Below are 19,221 nucleotides of genomic sequence, written 5' to 3'. Positions count from 1 at the left end.
AATGTTACAAAGACATAAAACAAACTATTATTTGAGAGGGACTCCTACACAGCCCTCACCAAGCATAAGGGTGGATAGTCGCAGCGGTCCGTTTAAAATAGTGTGCTCGGTGTAATATGCTTTCTCATTTTCCGACCCACCCTTAACATTTTGTATTTATTTCTTTTAATGCTGCCGTAATCAGTTTCTAGAACTTGCATAATACAAAAGTGCGGTGGGTTGCATATGCATCATTATTGGTAGCTTTCATAGGCACTATTTTAATACATGTTCAGACACTGGTATATGTCATTTATTGGGCTGTTAACATATTGCTTACACCCAGCAAAGGTATAACGCATAGTTAAATCCGTGACGTTTCTAAGTCACAGGGCCTTCTCGGCATGCTGGCAAAAAGTGCTGGTGTTGGCCCTTTATCATGAATAGTTAAGTGAGAGTTAAAAGCACAACTCTTCTGCAACTTATCCTGACAACTTTCCCATTAGTGAAGAGACTCCTTTGTTTATAAGGAAGCACAGGATGCCGGCAGCCCCCACGGCTTGGGGTGCAGATGTCATTTTGATACATATGTCGTACCTATAAGTCAACGAACATGCTTACTAACACATTGGTAATATATGAATTATATATATGTACGTATCTGGGGAAAGTTGTCAGCTGAAGTATCGTGTTATGTCTACCTGTTTCACGACAGTGTTGTTTAGGTAAGGAATGCCCCATCTTCTTCATCTACCAGATCTGCTTGTTGGCTGGGCATACTTTTATGTTTAATTTATATTTGTTTACTAGATGATTAAGGTATGCTAAAAATGTTGTTAATTTGGTTCCATGCATAAGAGTACTGAAGAGGCACTGTTGACAAAGATATATTATGGTCATTTAGGTTCCAAAATGACAATTCCCAAGAAAATAGAAGTGCATCTTTATATAAAACAAAAATATATTGTATAAATAACAAAGGCTCCTTTATTTATTGACTTGACTGATGAACGCCAGCATACGAAGAGTTACATTTGGTACGTTATTTTTTTCTGTCAAAAGGAACCTATTTTTATACACGTTTTTTAATAAAACAGATATTACTATGGGTTCTTTTTCCTTCTCTTCCTCTAGAGGTCACTATTTACATATCAATGTTTCAACGCAGGTTTTTCATGACTAGTGCATGTAAACCGCTTTGCCCATCTTAACGGTTAATGATACTAACTTTTCAAACCAAATGAAATCAAAATGCAGAAATACTGAATACCTGCGCAAAGTATTGCCTAACGTATCCAAGTTATCCTCTAAAATAGATTTGATTTCCACTGACACAACATATTGGCATTTACTCTGGGCAGTCCTGACTTCAACAAGACAAAATTGCCTTCTTAGAAATACGTGATTCCCGTGTAATGTTGAGAAATATCTCAGGGTGTTAACAGCAACCTTAACTGACTGTATTTGGAAGCCTAGAAGAAGTAAAATACTGTAAGAACACAACATACAATCACGTCAACTTATAACGTTTTCTTAAAAGAAAAAGCAACGGGTCTACTTTAAGCTAGCAATAAATGAAGAATGTATTCCTAATTGATAAACGCGAGTGATCACCCAGTGATGATAATATGAAAAAATACTTTCCAACCATAGGCGGCTGCAACCCAAGAAAAGACACTCCAGCTGTCCAACACGATATAGATCCGCTAAGGGGCGCTTGCACAATTGGGGGGGGGCACAATAGTGTAGATTGGATGTGTAACTTTTGAATGTAAATCTGTGTATTAAATGCACTTGCAAGAGGATATCCTTTTGCATTCTAATTTTCTAGCTTTCTACATTTCTTTGATAACATCATGTGCCCTCCTGGCATTGACTCAATGTATTACCCTACACATGTTGGGTATTTTCAAAATCAAGACACTTCTATTAATGTATCCTGTGGTATTTTGGTCAACTGAACTAGTTCGGGGACAATTATCATAGGGAAATAGTTTTTAAAAATATTTTCATTATTTTAATGTATTATTCATACTAAATGTTGGATTATATGTCGGATGGTATCAAAAGAAAGCTATATCCTCACTTGAAAAAAAAGTCTAATTAAAAAGAATTATGGTTATAGAAACATAATGTAAAAATGCCCCAGGGGGTTTTTTTTGTTGATTAATGAAGGGGTTAAGACAACAAAGTTTACTTACACTCTGGAATGATAGGAGCGGGAGCTTGGTGTCCTTGGGGTGAACTGCAGCTTTAAAACAAGTCATTTCTCAGGTTTATTTAAATACCATTATTATAATAATTTATTAATACAGCACCTGCAATCTATGCACTGCTTGGATTCATATATTTAAGGGGTATGACAAAACTAGAATTGACAGACTAAGATAAACTGTCACATTCGCAAGCTTACAATCTAGATGATTTCAGTTAATCAGATTTGTTACCAGGTTAGTTAGAACAGAACCAATAGCAATTCTATTTTTAAGTTACTAAACAAAGAACAAATCATATTGGGCCAAATAAGTAAATGACATTAAGGATGCAGAATGAAATGTGGAGCATCCAGAAATGCATCTTTAGTGTTTGATAACAATGACCCCTCTTCCCGTAAAGTATAACAGTCTTTATAAATCAGGACTAGGCAGCCTCCGTTATTTTTACCTCACCCATATGATACCCAATTTAGTGGCAGGTCCTGTCCTGTCTACTTCGCACTTCTGCACACCCTGAGTTACCTGGATCGGCCTGAGTCGATCTGTATTCCTACCCGGGGTTGCTCTGGAGTCCCTCGACTCTCCTGCAAAAACAAAACACAACCCATATTTGCTTTACATAACACTTGTGGGTCTTTTTGTGGCCCTCTGCCAAAAAGCCCCGCAAATTCTATCGAACAACATCATTGATGGCACCCACCCCCCCCGGCAAGAAAAAACACTTCCGAGTCTATTATAAAGTTGGGAAACACTCATAGTTAATAAGTACACATGTGGAGGTATGTTTTATTCATTTTTCTTTTAGTGCCAGGGACTTTCTTCATGATGTACGGTAGGAAGCTTTGTATTATCACCTGGAAATACGTTTGGTGTGTTACGAGTTTGAATTGGGTCACCAGACACGTTGGACTGCTCACACAAGAAAGGGAAATTCAGCATGGACGTGGAGTGTGACGATCCGCTGCAGAGAGATACACATCAAATATCACTGTCACAGTGTCAATACACAAAAAAATGAACTTTTGTGTTAAAAGATTGAAAAAACATGCAGATTAAGTGTGCTTAATCGGATCCATACAGGTTAATACATCGAGTCCGGTGGTTATCAAAACTAAACCCTTTAAAGTTGATGAGAAAAATAAGCAGGTTGGCAAGAGTCCACCACAATGAATATCCTGCATCAACTCATGGTTCACCAGCAAAACCAGTCGGATGAAGTCCACGAAGATCCTGATAACAGTATACATCTCCACTGAAATCTGCAAGGGTTAAACTTGTCAGAAGGTGGATTTGTTGCATAAAGTGACTGGTGGCGAAAACCTGGTAAACAGGGGTTTCTGAAAAGCTTTCGGTAAGTTGAGTAGTAGCTTCCATATTTTCTTCCTGAAATCTGTGTCATCTACAGTGATAGCTACAGATGCTTACACGTCAGAGAAGTATAACAAATGGTGTATTTCCAACAGCGTAAGTTGTATGCGAGTCCGTGTGCATGCTATGCACCGCTATGATACCACAGGTCCCAAAACAGCAACAGGAGAATTCCATGCTGTGAGGATGGGTCTTTTGGAAAGTCTGACTCAGCTATGGCCTGTGCACCCCTACAACACCAAGCGGTTCCAGGCTACTGGCGTAATAGTACAAAATGAGCTTAATACACGTGAAAAAATGTAAATGTGAGTTTTAAGCCTCTGTGATTTTTCTTTTTGTAGTAGACTGCAAAGATAAAGCAAGAAATATGGTGACAGGATTCTAAGATGAACCCCTGTTTCAGTTTACTGTGCTTTTCTAATTCAATCTAAGAAAAAAATAATTTTTATAATGATCACCAAAAAAAGTAGTAGTACAGCAATTCCGGACTTAAAACTTAAGACACTCAAGGTCATCCCACAATGGACTTGTCCTTTTTACTGCGGTGCATGGATCGGTAAGTAAAGCAGTAGATTTAATGAAAAACTTTCAAACATCATGAGAGTTTTCTTACCCATAAGGCACGCTCTGTAAAGACATGGGAGAACCTGAAAAAAGCAGGTATAAGCAGGTTGCATTCACATAACATTAATACTTACTAACAATTATGCAAGAATATTCTACATAACAGTTGAACAATAATTGCTGTGTCTGCAATTTGGCGTTCAATACATTTTTACAGAATAGAATCAGAAACGGTCAGTGGTTTTTTTTGCCTTTCCTCCAGCTACCATTTATTGTGTTAACAAATGCAATGAAATCTGTAATGTAACTCTAATAATAATAAAAGTATAATAATAATAAAATATCTCCACCTCCACATTAGAGCTACTAGGCACTCTTACCCTGATCTGAGGTTAATGGGGTACTCCTTTCCTGTGTTCTGCCTGCGGAGGCTGGCTGCTAGAAATATGAAATACACAGAAAAATGCAAATACGCTTTGGAAGCATGAATTACAAAAACAGTAAAAAAATAAGCCCACCAGGGAACCCTACAGGTTGGATTTTTTTGGGTCACGCAGGCTGGAGCTGATTCTTTCATACTCTGCATTTATATCTAAGACTACAAATTAGTGTTTTTGCTATCGCTATGTCCCGATACTAGGTTGATATTTCTGTTTGACTACATGCTATTCAATTAAGTGTATCTTTAAATAATGCCAAGTCAAGGTTTCCATAGATCTGTATCATGGGCTTTTAAAGAGTTAACATTTAATATGTCAGGACCAGCTCATTTAGAAAGTGCCCTGGGATGAGTATAAAGTGGCACTCTGCTATCATATGCATCAAAGCTGGAATCTCTGCATCTCTCTCTTGAATTTCCAGCGGTAAAGAAATGTTTTGTTAGTTAGAATTCACAACTGGAATTTGTTTGAAATTAAGTGACGTCCTGGTGTTTCACACCCAATGGTGAATCCTATCGGTCCTTTATTTACATACCAGGTGTAAAAAACGTCACTTTCGCAGCATTACCTGGTAGATGAATTTTAATCCTTATAATGCCTTTTTGACATCTATATCTCTCGCATGCTAAGGAAAAAGTGGAAGCAATTATCTGGTAGTGAAACCAGAGTACAATCGCAGATTGGGTTTTATATGTTCGGTCTAGGGCTTTAAATTGACTCCTGGTACAGAATTGCTGGAAACAATATTCAAAATGGACTGAGGTTAGGAAGGCTGGGTAGCAGACACGCGTAAATCATGTGTGATATAGGTAGTAATATAAATATGAATTTAAAGCAATATACACCAGTCCATCAAGTTTCAAAGAAGTTGTTCTACTTATACAAAATATTATTTGGACCCTCTAGCATGTGAAGCAGATCTATCATTTATGTCTTTCCCCTTAAGGAATTATGTAAAAAATCTAACATGAATAGTTAAAGTTTATGTTTCTATGGCAACAAACTTTCAGTTCCTGCTTTTGTGACACAGGACAATCGAGTGATGCAAAATTTTGCTGGATTGAGTACGTTTTTGGAAGGCTTTAGGACTTTAAAGAGCACTATGATCATTGTTTCTAATGCTATATTTAGTTGTAAAAGTGCTAAATTTAGCAGAAAAAGGGCCTTTTTATTCAGTTGATTAAAACGTGAGAAGTTCTGTTTCAGCAATGTTATCCTTAATGGAAAATGGCATGTCTCGGTATGATGTGTCATAAAACCAAATGCGTTGTTACAATGAATGGGTGCTGACACCGGTTGCAAGTTGAAACTTCTGTTTAGCTTGAGCACGGGGAATCTTCTATGATTTGTAGCCTTCTCTCGTGACCTGAACTCTGCCAGCCCACGCTTGTTTACTGACCGTAGCATCAGTTTGCATAGGTCACAGAATACTCGTTATCTGCCCAGATTATCAGCATTTAGATTTCCTTGACAACAGTCAGGTTCATTAGCCTTTGCTGAAGGGTGGTTTGTTTGTTTTGTGCTTGGGAGCAAAATCATATTACTCTCCATGTTCTAAGTAAGCCTTTAATCTCTTTGTCCCCTGCTCCTCGTTTGTGTTTTCTCTGCCGCAAACTCACTGCATCACAACTTCTTTTCTTCGGGGATCATGTTTTTCTACATATGTGTATATTCACTTTTTTTTTTCTTTTCTTTTTTTGTTGCAGTGCATATGGTACAGATATGGAAGATCATCAGGACCTATAGTTTATTTTACCCTAGTTTTAAAGGGGTATTATCATGAAAAAGCCAAGCAATTGATAAAAAATGTCATTTAATCATGGGTTTGCTTTCTCTCTCCCAAAGACAGAATAACATAGTTTAGAGCTTCTTGATCCAAGGAGAGATCCGATTGCCTTTTGGAGTCAAGGATTTTTTTACCCCTGATCGCAGAATTCAAAGTAGCTTAATTAGGGTTTTTTTGCCTTCTTTTGGATAAAGAAGAGGAAGGTTAGGTAGAAGGGTTGAACTTGATGGATTTAGGTCTTTTTTCAACCTTATTTACTATGTAACTATGTAACTATCTGCACCTGACTTATGGATCTGCTTGTTTTATAAATGATATAGAGGACAAATAATGTAGAAGCATTTCATATACTGCAGTGTATCTCTATAGAAAACCAGCAATGTATACAAAAGGTATTACTTAAAGAGACAGTTTGCTGACCCTCACAGCTCCAATAAAGAAGAATGTCTTTAACATAAAACAGAATAAACAAGGAGGACGTTGGCCTCTGCTTGTGAGTTGCTCATGTAAATCAGATAACACTTGCAGGATTACCAAACCATAGCTATATATATAATTTAGAATGTTTGCAAATAACCATGACTTACACTGAATCCTCCGGAGCGGGATCCTACATAAGGTAAAGAATCAGTAGATGATGAACGGCTAGGAGAGAGAAACATGATCAAAGTCTGTCTTTATGCACGCCAGTATTTTCTTTTGGCAATGCCTATGGCGTAAAACACGACACCTCCTATCTTTAATGTACAATCGCCTTACCTTACTATTTGGCTGCAGTGCTGGGAGCTATGCCGAGGTGTAACTAGGAGACAAATGGATATTGCCATTGTTAGCCCAAGAAAAAATGCAGTCTTGAGTCAGAGTTCATACCTTTTTGTTGGGCCAAAGTAGTTACATAAGCTTTCGGGACATCTGAGGTCTCCGTCTGAAGAAAAGACCTCTATAAAGCCTAGAAAGCTCATGTAACAGGGGAGGTACACAATTAAAGCAGATAATACAGTACTACATTTAGGTGAAGAGTGGCCTGCAATCACTCAATGGTCCTGTTTTATAGAAGTCAGCCCACTTACGCAGTCTACACACGCCATATTGTTTTTTTTGTTTGTTTCTTATGTTATCTAAGCATCTGTAAGTGTAATGAAAACTGGGTTCATATTAGTTTGAACTTGTTTCACAAACACAAGAAAGGAAAATGAAATGAAAAAGAAAAAAAAAGAATATATATACCGTATTGGCTCGAATATAGGCTGCACTTTTTCCCCCCACTTTAAGTCTTTAAAGTGGGGGTGTGACCTATATTCGGGGTCTAGCGCCCGACGCCCGGGACATGCAGTTTCGGGCGCCGGGCAGGCAGCAGGGTTAGGATACAGATCCCCCGCAGCGGTGCAGGGGACCTGCATCCTACTCCCCGATACGCTCAGACAGCCTCCCCTGCCAGCACTTCCCACGGGGGGGAGTGCCGGCACGGGAGGTTGTCTAAGCGCATCGTGCAGACGTTCACCGGCAGCAGCGATGCGCGTAAACAGCCTCCGCTGCCGGCACGTCTGCACGATGTGCTTTATCAATCTCCCTTGCCAGGACTCCCCCAGTGTGAATTCCCGGCAAGGGAGATTGTTAAAGCACATCATGCAGACGTGCCGGCAGCGGAGGTTGTTTATGCGCATTGCTGCTGCCGGTGAACGTCCGCAAGACGCGTTTTACTTCTGCCCCCAAGACTTACCAGAGCAGACTCCCAGGTGTCTTGCGGGGCAGGCGGGGTACATCTACTCAGTGTGCCAGCACCGGAAGTTGTATACGCGTATTGCGTAGATGTCCCCCGCCGGCCCCGCAAGACACCCGGGAGCCTGCTCTGGTAAGTCGGGGGGGGGGCAGAGTGGCAGCATATCTCGGGGGGGGGGGGGAGGACAGTAGCAGCATATCTCGGGGGAGGAGGACCATGGCAGCATATCTCGGGGGGATATGTGCGAGTTGGATGGAGGCGACTCTGCAGCAGCATAATTTCTACTACTTTCAACTCATACTTGCAAACTATAACTTTGGGGAAAGCTACCTTTTCCTCCCACCTAAACCTAGTTAGATGGGGAGTTAAACTGAGTTAGAATAACCGATGGGAAGGTAAATAGCCTACCCTTGACTAACTCTTCAACACTCACTTAACATGAGCTTAAGGTCCAGCTAACCTTTACCTCAGGCAACTCAACTTTTTAATGAATGAATCCCCTTATGGATTCACATTGTTTAATTTTGGCCTTTTAGCTATGAATCTTGAACCCAATAAGCTCCCAATGTTTTAGCTCCCACATAAAAAGCCTAGGAAGGTTATCTATGTTCATGAGGGCTGTAGAGAAATTTCCTCCTGCCCCTGTGTTAGGAGCATATACCTAATCTTTTCTTACCTGTTTGAGAGGGAGAAGTGATTCCCACAGGCCGAGGTGTACATACTCTAAAACAATAGATATAATGTAATAATACAATGCAAGCAATAATGCAAATAAAAGACCACTGGGACCACTTTGGCCTTCACTCTCCACAGCCTCTTTCAAGCCCTGGTACTCCCCCAGCATCTCATATTCCTTCTTACTGATGATGCTGTCACTTGGCACCACTACATCTATCACCACCAATGTCTTCTGTCCCTGTCGACCACCACGATGTCTAGTTGATTTGCCAGTACCTGCTTGTCTGTCTGGATCTGGAGGTCCCACACGATCTTAGCCCTGTTATTCTCCACAACGATATGTGAAATCTCCCATGGACTTGGGAGGGTTTAGCCCATACTCTGTACAGATATTCCTATACACAATGCCAGCTACTTGGTTGTGCCATTCAGTGTATGCTGTTCCTGCAAGCATCTTACACCCCACCACTATGTGCTGGACTGTCTCAGAAGCCTCTTCACAGAGTCTGCACTTTGGGTCATGTCTGGTGCAGTATATGCCTGCCTCTGTGGATCTGGTGCTTAGTGCCTGATCTTGTGTTTTATATTACTAATAAAGGCAACAGTAATTCAATTAAAATTTGAAAAATGTTAAATATTATACCATTTTTATATGCACCAATGTAAAATTCAGTTTATAAAGCAGTGGCAATAAAAAATGGCACTTAATTAACTCCGGGCTCGATGTTTTAACAACCTATTTTTCAGTGATTAGATCCACCATTGCGCTACATCTATGTTTTAAAAGTTCCTTAATATGGGAACTTGTTCTCTATTTATTTATATAGCTCCCTGTGCACATCACTATACTTGGCTTTATTTATTTTTTATAGCTGTGTTTATACCTCATCAGCAGGCTTTATCTCATACCAGCAAAAAATTTATTTGAAATGTAAGGTCAGTGAGGCCCAAGCTGCACGGTATGGACACAGTTGTTGGCATTCACAGAGAAGAGCAGGGAGAAGATGGCCAGCTGAAGTGGGCATTGGCAGGTCATGGCTTTTTTCTCTTTAAAACCCACCTGTTACTTTGTAGTCTGCCGAGAGAACCCTGTAATGGAACAAAAAGAATCCAACAAGCTAGGGAATTAACTGAAGATACCAAAATCTTCTAATCTTCTGTAATTCTAACTTAAAAATGCATTAAAAGGGAACTTTCACCTTTAAAAAAGTAGCTTTTAAAGACATTGTGTTTTCTTTATTTAAGTTATAATTTATACACAATATAATGTATTTGGGCCCTTGCTCAATAATTCTTTCTGTGGCTTCTAGCTCTGTTGCCCAATGTCACAAATGCTTACAGTGTCAGCCTTCAATTACCATACACAGCCCCGTTATTTAATACTCAAAAAAAAACATTTGTCCATTACAAGTAGAAAAAGAATCCTCCCTCACCTTTAAGATGTTGACCAATGACTTAAGCTCTGCATTTTCCCTTTTAATGGTTTTCATCTCACTAAAGAAAGACAGCAGTGGTATGAAATGAATACACAAAATATATATATATATATATATATGCAACATACAGTTGTGTGGGTTCACAAAATGAAAAAAAGGAAATTATGGTTAAACAAAGAAATGATTACTATTGTAAAAGTGCTTGACTCTTGACCATGAAGGGGTTAAGCTAGCAGTACGTTTAGGTACCTTTCTTGAATTTCAATTCTTTGCAATGCCTCTTGTAATACATTCTGGGTCTTAGACAAATGCTGCTTATAGAAGTTAATGTGGAGATCATGCTGTTGCTTCTGAAAACTCCATACCTACAGAGAAATGCAGGTCATCTGATGTTTTTTTTCCATGATTCTTTATTATATATATATATATATATATATATATTGTGTTTGCAGTCACAAAGTTTCCTGTGTCCATTAGATGGCGCTTATGAGCATAATTGTCAATGTATTTTATTCCCATAATGCATTGTTACAAATCACTTACATAAAAGGATTGAATGGTCTTGTCATTAGAAGTCATAAAGTTATCTGTGAGAATCATAAGCCATCTGATTAAGAAAATTCAAGATACAAACCCCTCTCTTAGTTCACAAGCAGGCAAAAGTGGTATGTAGGTGTATTTCTGTCTAATTATGAGTTTCCAGTCATGTGTTTTTTGATGTAATTGACTGTATGTCTGATGATTTGTCTTTCTTATTTATTTTTATTTAGTTCTACGGTGTTGATGTAAATGTCTTAGTTGGAACCTGATATGTGCATTAAACATCTGTGAGATAAGAACCTCAGCCTTCTCATTGTGACTAAGGGCGGCATAGTAGAACACTTTACTGCATCAGTGAAGGCCTTGAGATGATAAAGCTGCATGCAGAAGACAGCCATCAAGAGATGCCACATGTTTGCTAAGGGAAGTATAACATTGGGAATGATCACAGTTAAATGACTGAAGCAGCCAGTGAGCAAGTAAAGGCTAAACAAGCAAGCACCTTTAAGTTAGTGCAATTAGCAGAAGAACTTGTTAACTGCTACTGAAGTTTAATTGTGCTGGAATTTCATATTTATTCTAAGGACAACAGTGGACATTTTTCTTTCACTGGATGGCTTTATAAGACGCTATAAAGACTAAATTGATAAGTAAATGTACATATGGTATGTTTAGAACAGACTAAATGCTAAACATTTGAGTATTCTTATTTGTGCATATATCATTCAAGTGTGTTGACATTTATTGTTATGTTGCATTGCTACCATTGCTTGCACTAGAACGTCTTTACCTTTGAAAATTGCATTACATAGTACTGAACAGATTTAGCATGTCAAACGCAAGTGAAGTTAACCCTGCAGATACCACTGCACAAGACATTGTCAATACACAGCAGGCTGATACAGATGAGCAAGCTGAAGTGGCTGCACAAATGCAACAGCCTCAAGTGAGCACAGGTAATACACAGCTCCTAGACATTAGAAGAAGCCAACGTACACGCATACTCACCGAAAGAGGTAAAGCTCTACAAGACATCAAATTAAATCATCTAAAAAAGGATTTTGAACAGAAATATAGAAGATGGAAATATCACATCAATGGGTTGAAAAGAGCCATTAAGAATAGTGATGACGCAGAATTGATTATTGAAGTTGTGAACATCATTAATGCCACTCAGTCAGAGGTCGACCATATTTATGATGACATAAGAAGTATCTCTAGCCCTGAACCTGAAATCCGGAGAAAAAATGACACGTGCTACGCAATCACCAGCACTGCAAATGAAAAGGCTCAACACTTTCTCAATAACGATCTGGAAGACATACCCTGGCCTGATTCAGAGTCAGTTTTTGAAACCACTGTGTCCAGCATGATCTCAACAACCTCCAGTAAGCTAAGATCTGGTTCTAAGATGTCCAGTCAGTCTTCACTGCAGAAGAAACAAGAAGCAGCAGCGGAAGTAGCAGCGACGCAAGAGGTAATTAAAATAATGAATACACAACATCAATATGAGGAGGAAATTAGAAAACTTGAGGCAGAGGATGCAAGGTTAACAGCTGACAGAGAAGCTCAAGAAAGGGAAGTAGAAGCTGAGAATGCAAGAAAAAGAGCTCTATTTATTTCAGAAAGCAGCAGTATTAAAATTAAGTTGGAAAGGAAGAAGAAAGAAGTGGAACGACTGGAGGAACTAAAAAGGCACAATGCAGCACAAGCAAGGCTACATGTGTATGCTGAAAGTATCAAAAGTGAAGATGAAGAACAGCTTTTGGCTTCTCTTCCTCAGCAAACAAAGGAAGGTTATGTTTCTCAACCAAGCGATCCAAGTTCTCTTCCTCAGCCATTCCTGCTCACCCAAGCAAGGGCTCCTTTGAACCAATCCCTTTATGCTCCTCAAAGGGTTAAATTCACCCAAGATCCTATTTCTCAATCAGCTATATTTACTACCTCTCATGATGCTTCTAATGACCTTGTGAAAGCACTCGCTGAAGCAATTACAGCCAATAGGATTCCAATTCCAGAACCTGCTATTTTCTTTGGAGATCCTCTGAAGTATAATGACTGGAAGTTGTCTTTCCAGACATTAATTGACCGCAAGAACTTACCAACCCAAGAAAAGCTTTTCTTTTTACGCAAGTATGTAAGTGGCCCAGCAAAAAGAGCTATTGAAGGACACTTCATGGTTGGAACAGAAACCGCTTATTATGCTGCCTGGGACATACTTGATGACAGATTTGGAAATCCGTTTGTAGTTGGAAAGTCATATCGTGACAAAATACAAGCATGGCATAAGATTGCCACCAAAGACAGCAAAGATCTCCGTGAATTTGTAGATTTCCTGAGCAGTGTTGACTCAGCCATGCCTTATGTTCAAGGTTTACAAGCTTTAAATGACTGCGTTGAAAATCAAAGGATAACAGCAAAACTACCAGAGTGGTTGAGTTCACGTTGGAACAGAGCTGTCACAAAGTTCCAAGATGAACACAAAGCATTCCCCGATTTCAAATACTTTGTTGAATTTCTTAATAAAGAAGCCAGAATTGCATGCAACCCCATCACCTCACTGCAAGCGATAAAGCCAACAGAACAAGAAAGATCTAAGCAAACCGATCAAGATTATTTTAACTCTCAACGCATTCGCAACTCAAGTGCCAAAACATTCACTACAAGTTCCAGGGAGAATACTAGCGTCCTGTGTGCCTTTTGTAAGAGACATGGCCACACTCTTCATAAGTGCCATAAGATTATGGAAAGACCAGTTGAAGAAATAGTGAAGTTTGTAAAGTCAGAGAACTTATGCTTTGGCTGCCTCAAAACCGGTCATAAGTCAAAAAACTGTACCTCCAGAAGTGTGTGTGATAAATGTGAACGGCGTCACCCAACATGCCTACATCAAGATCGGCAGAATAAATATCAGGAACAACGAGTTAAAACCGATCAAGAGCAGTCAAAAATCAATCAAGGACCTGCAGAAAGAACAGCTGAACTACAGAGGATACACGAGTCTAAGCAAGTAACGTCCAATAGAGTTATTCAAGAAAGAAGTAACACTCATACCTCATCAATTATTCCAGTATATATCTCAACAATAGCCAAACCAAATAAAGAGATCCTAGTGTACGCCTTACTAGACACCCAGAGTGACACTACCTTCATCTTAAAAGACACAGCTGAAATACTTGATATTAAGAGAGAACCAGTCAAGCTCAACATTTCTACAATAACTTCTAAAACAAAGGTTGTATCTAGCCACAAATTGAATGGCCTACAAGTAAGAGGCATCAAGTCTGAAATAAGAATCAATCTACCAACAACTTATACCAGGGACTACATACCTACCAATAGATCACATATACCCACATGTGACACCGCAAGGAATTGGTCACATCTAGAACATCTTGCAGATGAAATGTCTCCTGAACTTGATTGTGAAGTAGGGTTGTTGATAGGCTACAACTGTCCTCAAGCTTTAATGCCCAGAGAAGTTCTCAGCGGTAACGAAGACCAGCCATTTGCACAGAGATCTGTGTTAGGTTGGAGCATTATCGGATATAATAACCCCGACAGTGGCTATGAAGATGAAATCGGTGTGAGTCATAGGATTATTATGAAGCAAGTTCTACCAGCTGTTGACCCGGTTCACAAAATCAAGTCTGAAGTTTACTTTGTGTGTAGGAACAAAGTAAAGGAAATCATCACTTCAGCAGATATACTGAAGGTTTTTGAGTCAGACTTTGTTGAAAGTAATAATGAAGAAGTCTCTATGTCACAAGAAGACCTACAGTTTCTAGCAACGTTAAAAGACGGTATCAAACAAAATCAAGATGGACACCATGAGATGCCATTACCTTTTAAAGATGAGCCACCAGAATTGCCAAACAACAAGGCTTGTGCAGAACATAACCTAGCTGACCATGCTTCTCGCGGACTAACCACAAAACAACTTGTATTGTCAAACTGGTTCACTGGACCAAGTTTCCTATGGCAAGAAGAACTCCCTAAAGAAGAAGACATCAAGGTGGGAGAGATTGATGATAGACACCTGGAGCTCAAAATGACACAGGTACATGCAACCAAGACAAAGGAGGAAAGGTCTCTGTTAAATCGCCTACAAAGATTTTCAGATTGGAAAAGGGTAGTGAAAGCCTTAGCGAGACTCAAATGTTGTGCAAAGTGTGTAAAAGGTCTGGCAGAAAGATCCAGTGTATCAAGAAAGACCCATACAGAAAACAGTGTTATTACTTGAAGCTGATTAACGGAAGGGTAACGTGATTGTATCTGATTAATGTGTACAAAATGCGTTTCTTCTAAATGTTTATGTTAAGTTATGTGTTATAATATCAGCTCCTTTAAGAATCACATGTTGTGATGGTGGGAGTGTGTTTGCAGTCACAAAGTTTCCTGTGTCCATTAGATGGCGCTTATGAGCATAATTGTCAATGTATTTTATTCCCATAATGCATTGTTACAAATCACTTACATAAAAGGATTGAATGGTCTTGTCATTAGAAGTCATAAAGTTATCTGTGAGAATCATAAGCCATCTGATTAAGAAAATTCAAGATACAAACCCCTCTCTTAGTTCACAAGCAGGCAAAAGTGGTATGTAGGTGTATTTCTGTCTAATTATGAGTTTCCAGTCATGTGTTTTTTGATGTAATTGACTGTATGTCTGATGATTTGTCTTTCTTATTTATTTTTATTTAGTTCTACGGTGTTGATGTAAATGTCTTAGTTGGAACCTGATATGTGCATTAAACATCTGTGAGATAAGAACCTCAGCCTTCTCATTGTGACTAAGGGCGGCATATATATATATATATAAAATTCATATGAAATGATTGATATACATGAAAATATGGTATCAATAAAAGATCAATCTGCTTTAGAAAAAAACACCACATGAAAAAAGGCGTGTCTTTAAGGTGTGAAATACCCCTGGCCATGAAAGGGTTAACATAGTCAATGGGCATGAAGGGATGAAAATCAAAGTTTGCCTATGGAACCGCAAACATCTGGATCCCAGGAAATGGGGGGTCATTCACCCATTCTATTAAACAACGATGAACCAAACTATATAAACCACATTGTGAAATCCTACCTGGCCTATATGATCAAAGTATTTCAATGCAGTCTCTTTAAGGCTCCTAAAAAACATCTTTTCCTGAGGTTTGAGCTGGTAAGAGGAAAAATGGAACATTGAAGTAGGCTAACATGTTAAAGTTGTGCAATCTGTTCATGCTATGGTAACATTATGGCTTCCAGTGCACCGCGGGAACATAATACTAACCATCACACGCCCAGACACTCACATTCTCAGAAATGGCCAGGTATCTGCATGCAGTTCTGCATACGCGGCAATTATCTGTTCAAAGGCAGAGAAGATACCACATTAGCCATTAACTAAAACAAAATGCAGGCTTGAAGTACTGGGTACAGGGTTCACATACAATTCAGCAACATCCAGGCCATGTACAGGATGGGAAATGTGACAAGGTTCTACAAACTCATTAACATTAATTATTATGTACCTCAGCAAAAAGGCCAAGATCTCAAATGTCTTTTTTCTCTGTAGCAAGCACCTTGAAAGAAGAACTGTTATAGCCGTAACTAAACTATCTCATGGTTTCTGCCAAGTATCAGTGTTTTTGCTGCCTGTTAGGGTGGGCTAACACAGTGGGCTTTTTCGCCTATGATTCCTGTATACTAGCGGGGATCAGATCTCTCATTTATTGCACCCACACAAATTTAGATTTATTGGGCCCGTGTCTTATTTGAGCCGATTTGGTGGTTCCATATTTTAATTTAACCCAAGCAAACAACATTCTCTTAAAATTCTCAAAATACATTTTTTAAAAGTAGACAGCACTGGGTATTTATCTTGGGCCTATGTGTTTCATACATTTGTTTTCACACCTCTTCCAATGCTGATGGTGAAAAAATAAACCCAACAAAATATGCTATTTTTCTTAAAAATCCCAAGTTCAACAATGTCCTACATGAATATGTTTGGCATTGGCTTGTGACATTACATGGTCTTACATGCACAGTTCTGTTTTCCAAATTTTTTTTTTTACAGGGCCCGTGTCTCTTTTAAGCCAGTATGCCCGCCAAACAATAATTTTAACAAAATTAAGTTTCTTTAGTGTGGATTTTTTAAGGCTAACACTAAAATTACCTACTTTGTAACACTAACATAAAATTCAATACTAAGTTACGCTAACACCAAAACACCGACGATATCACGATAAGCTGTTTTGTATGTGCTTATGTGTGACATATACTGGTGTCCAGTCCCCCTCCAGCTCATGATAGAGATGGGCAGAGAATATGTTCTTTAGCATTGCCTCTGCTATAATAGAAGGAACAAAAACCAAACAGAAAATGATTATTATTACAGACCATTTGTATACCACATGGGCACAAGGGTTTTATTTAATCCTAGTACAAAATCCAGACGATCCGCAATCTACCTTGTGACATAGTCAGACATTTCTGTATATCACCGTGGGATCATATTGGCCGAAACATTCTTTACACGAAAAGTGCCATATGCGAGAGAATCAGGGCGCAGGCCAGTAAGTAACAGCCAGCTCCATCATAACGGTGGCATTCAGCAGTGTTGAATAAACCCAACACTTGCTACAATCAGCAATTATTAAGACTACGTTCAGCCGAAGCAGGAAAAGACTGGAATAGAAAGAAGACACCTTCGACTTCGTGAATTCCAGCAGAACCCAGTTCTTGCAGTCCACAACCACAGCGCGGCACACATGTCTGACTTGTCGTGTAAAAGATTAATCCTGCCATTTATTACTATTGAAACATGTCCAGGAGCAATAGAGCAGGGTCAAGGATCATCAAAGATTAGCGTAGTAGGGAGGCTTTGAAGTGATGCATAAGCTGAGAGTCAGCTGATCAGAAGCTTAGCAAAGACATGCTGAAGCAATCAGTTAGAAGTGCAATAATACTGTGCACAGGACCTACTCAACCCACAGGAACCACAAACCGCAATTCAGCAGCACGCTAACCTGCCATCATGATGTCCTCGCATGCCCCGTACCCTGACACTTGTGCAATTCCCTAGTCAGTTATTATACGCAGCAGATACAGCACAATGGAGTGATGCCGCCTAATAAGATATATACATCTCTTAGCCTCAGAAAGTCATTCAACTGCATTCTGGGCTAGGGTTAAATTTAAATTTAATTTAACAAAAAAGTGCATCCTGTAGGACATCAATGGATTGAATGATTTTTCTACACTCTCTATATTTACATCACATTGTCTCCCCTTCACTCATTTTGGTAACTTGTAAAAATAAGATTGAATAAGAGCGTAAATGGTGCACGGTCTGAGAAACAACAGCTGATACAGACACTGCAGTAGTTTTAAAAATGGACATTTGTTGTTCAATGCCCACTAGAACAGCCATATCTGGCCCACAGAGTGACTGCGGTGGGGTCAAGAAGTTGCTCTGTCGGCACTACTGATAAAGCGGCCCTTTTTGGATAAACTGTTTCAGAGGAGGATAAGCAGTGACCTCGGGTGATGCATGTCTGGCAGAGGATGTGTCCGCAGCTGGTGATGTAAAACATGGCATCCTTTTGCAGGTAACACAGGTTACAGTGGAACCAGTCCATGTCTGAAACACACAAGCATACTCATTGTTTCAATTACAAAAACGCGCAGAAAATATCTTTCCAAACTCCAAATTAAACCTTCACCCTAAATAATTTTTAACAATTCTATTTGGTCTCTATTTTAGAATTCTATTAATTCTATAAGGTCCCATGACTTCCCTGTGGCCATCATACCATTTCTATGAGAATTCAACTGCAAAATAAGTAACAAACATCCTTATAATGGATATTACACTGTATAAAACAAGCATAAACAGGCCCATAGAGAAAAGACATTCAAAGCCCACATTTTTGCAATGTTTTAGTTTAAAGGGACAGTTTAGTGCCAGTTTGGCAGGACAACGCTCCCACTAGAAGAAATCGGAGCACTTTGAACATTATGTTGCCAGATGCTCTCTTTAGACCCCCTGGCGATCTCACGAGAGCCAGTTCTGGTTCACTCCCGAAATGCATATCCAGGTACGCACAATGGTAAGCAGATCATTTGTACAGGGTATAAGGAGACACTCAGCTATCGTGTATATTAAATGCAAATGATAGCTGAAGTGTACCCTTAAGTGCATTTTATTTGTAAAGTGCCAATACCGGTATGTTTTACAGCACAGTACAAAAGCCACATCAGGGATTGGTGACTGCATCAAATTGGAAGATAATTTATGCAAGCCTTTTAAATCAATAGATGCATTCCAACCCTTTCTCCTAGGATTTTTGGAATCTACTATGCAACTTTTTTTAGCCAGTTTTATACATAATCCCCACTGGAAGTTTCCTAAAGATTAAGCATTGCTGAATTAATTACATTTAAGCATCTTAAATGGAAAGTGGGTCACTAGGATTAAAGACAACAAAGCAAG

The 19,221-nt window shown here is 39.1% G+C and overlaps 1 protein-coding gene across 1 annotated transcript; it reads right to left on the bottom strand.

Moving 5' to 3' along the window:
- Positions 1 to 1,177: 1,177 nt before the first annotated feature.
- On the bottom strand, positions 1,178 to 18,367 carry RNF212B (ring finger protein 212B). The gene is made up of 15 exons (XM_053474269.1): positions 18,268 to 18,367; positions 16,037 to 16,089; positions 15,826 to 15,900; positions 10,437 to 10,552; positions 10,185 to 10,245; positions 9,812 to 9,840; positions 8,750 to 8,796; positions 7,113 to 7,155; positions 6,941 to 6,998; positions 4,508 to 4,565; positions 4,177 to 4,210; positions 3,050 to 3,156; positions 2,718 to 2,779; positions 2,181 to 2,230; positions 1,178 to 1,451 (listed from the first exon to the last, which is right to left on the bottom strand). Exons 1-15 carry the CDS (start codon positions 18,365 to 18,367, stop codon positions 1,430 to 1,432), a joined length of 915 nt encoding a protein of 304 aa, XP_053330244.1. The 3' UTR covers positions 1,178 to 1,429.
- Between the last annotated feature and the right edge of the window lie 854 nt (positions 18,368 to 19,221).

Source organism: Spea bombifrons, chromosome 1 (assembly GCF_027358695.1).
Source record: "Spea bombifrons isolate aSpeBom1 chromosome 1, aSpeBom1.2.pri, whole genome shotgun sequence".
In the NCBI taxonomy this organism is placed as follows: domain Eukaryota; kingdom Metazoa; phylum Chordata; class Amphibia; order Anura; family Pelobatidae; genus Spea; species Spea bombifrons.
The sequence above is the reverse complement of the archived record's forward strand: the minus strand, read 5'-3'. Positions and strand labels throughout refer to the sequence as shown.

What these genes read in the sequence shown, in the direction of transcription:
- RNF212B (XM_053474269.1), bottom strand. Translation starts at nt 18,367, where the DNA reads ATGGACTGGTTCCACTGTAACCTGTGTTACCTGCAAAAGGATGCCATG. An exon ending in CACTTCTCCCTCTCAAACAG is followed by an intron (nt 7,156 to 8,749) that starts GTAAGAAAAGAT and finishes TTTGTCTCCTAG; the next exon opens with TTACACCTCGGCATAGCTCC. An exon ending in CACACCAAACGTATTTCCAG is followed by an intron (nt 2,780 to 3,049) that starts GTGATAATACAA and finishes TTGTTTTTGCAG; the next exon opens with GAGAGTCGAGGGACTCCAGA.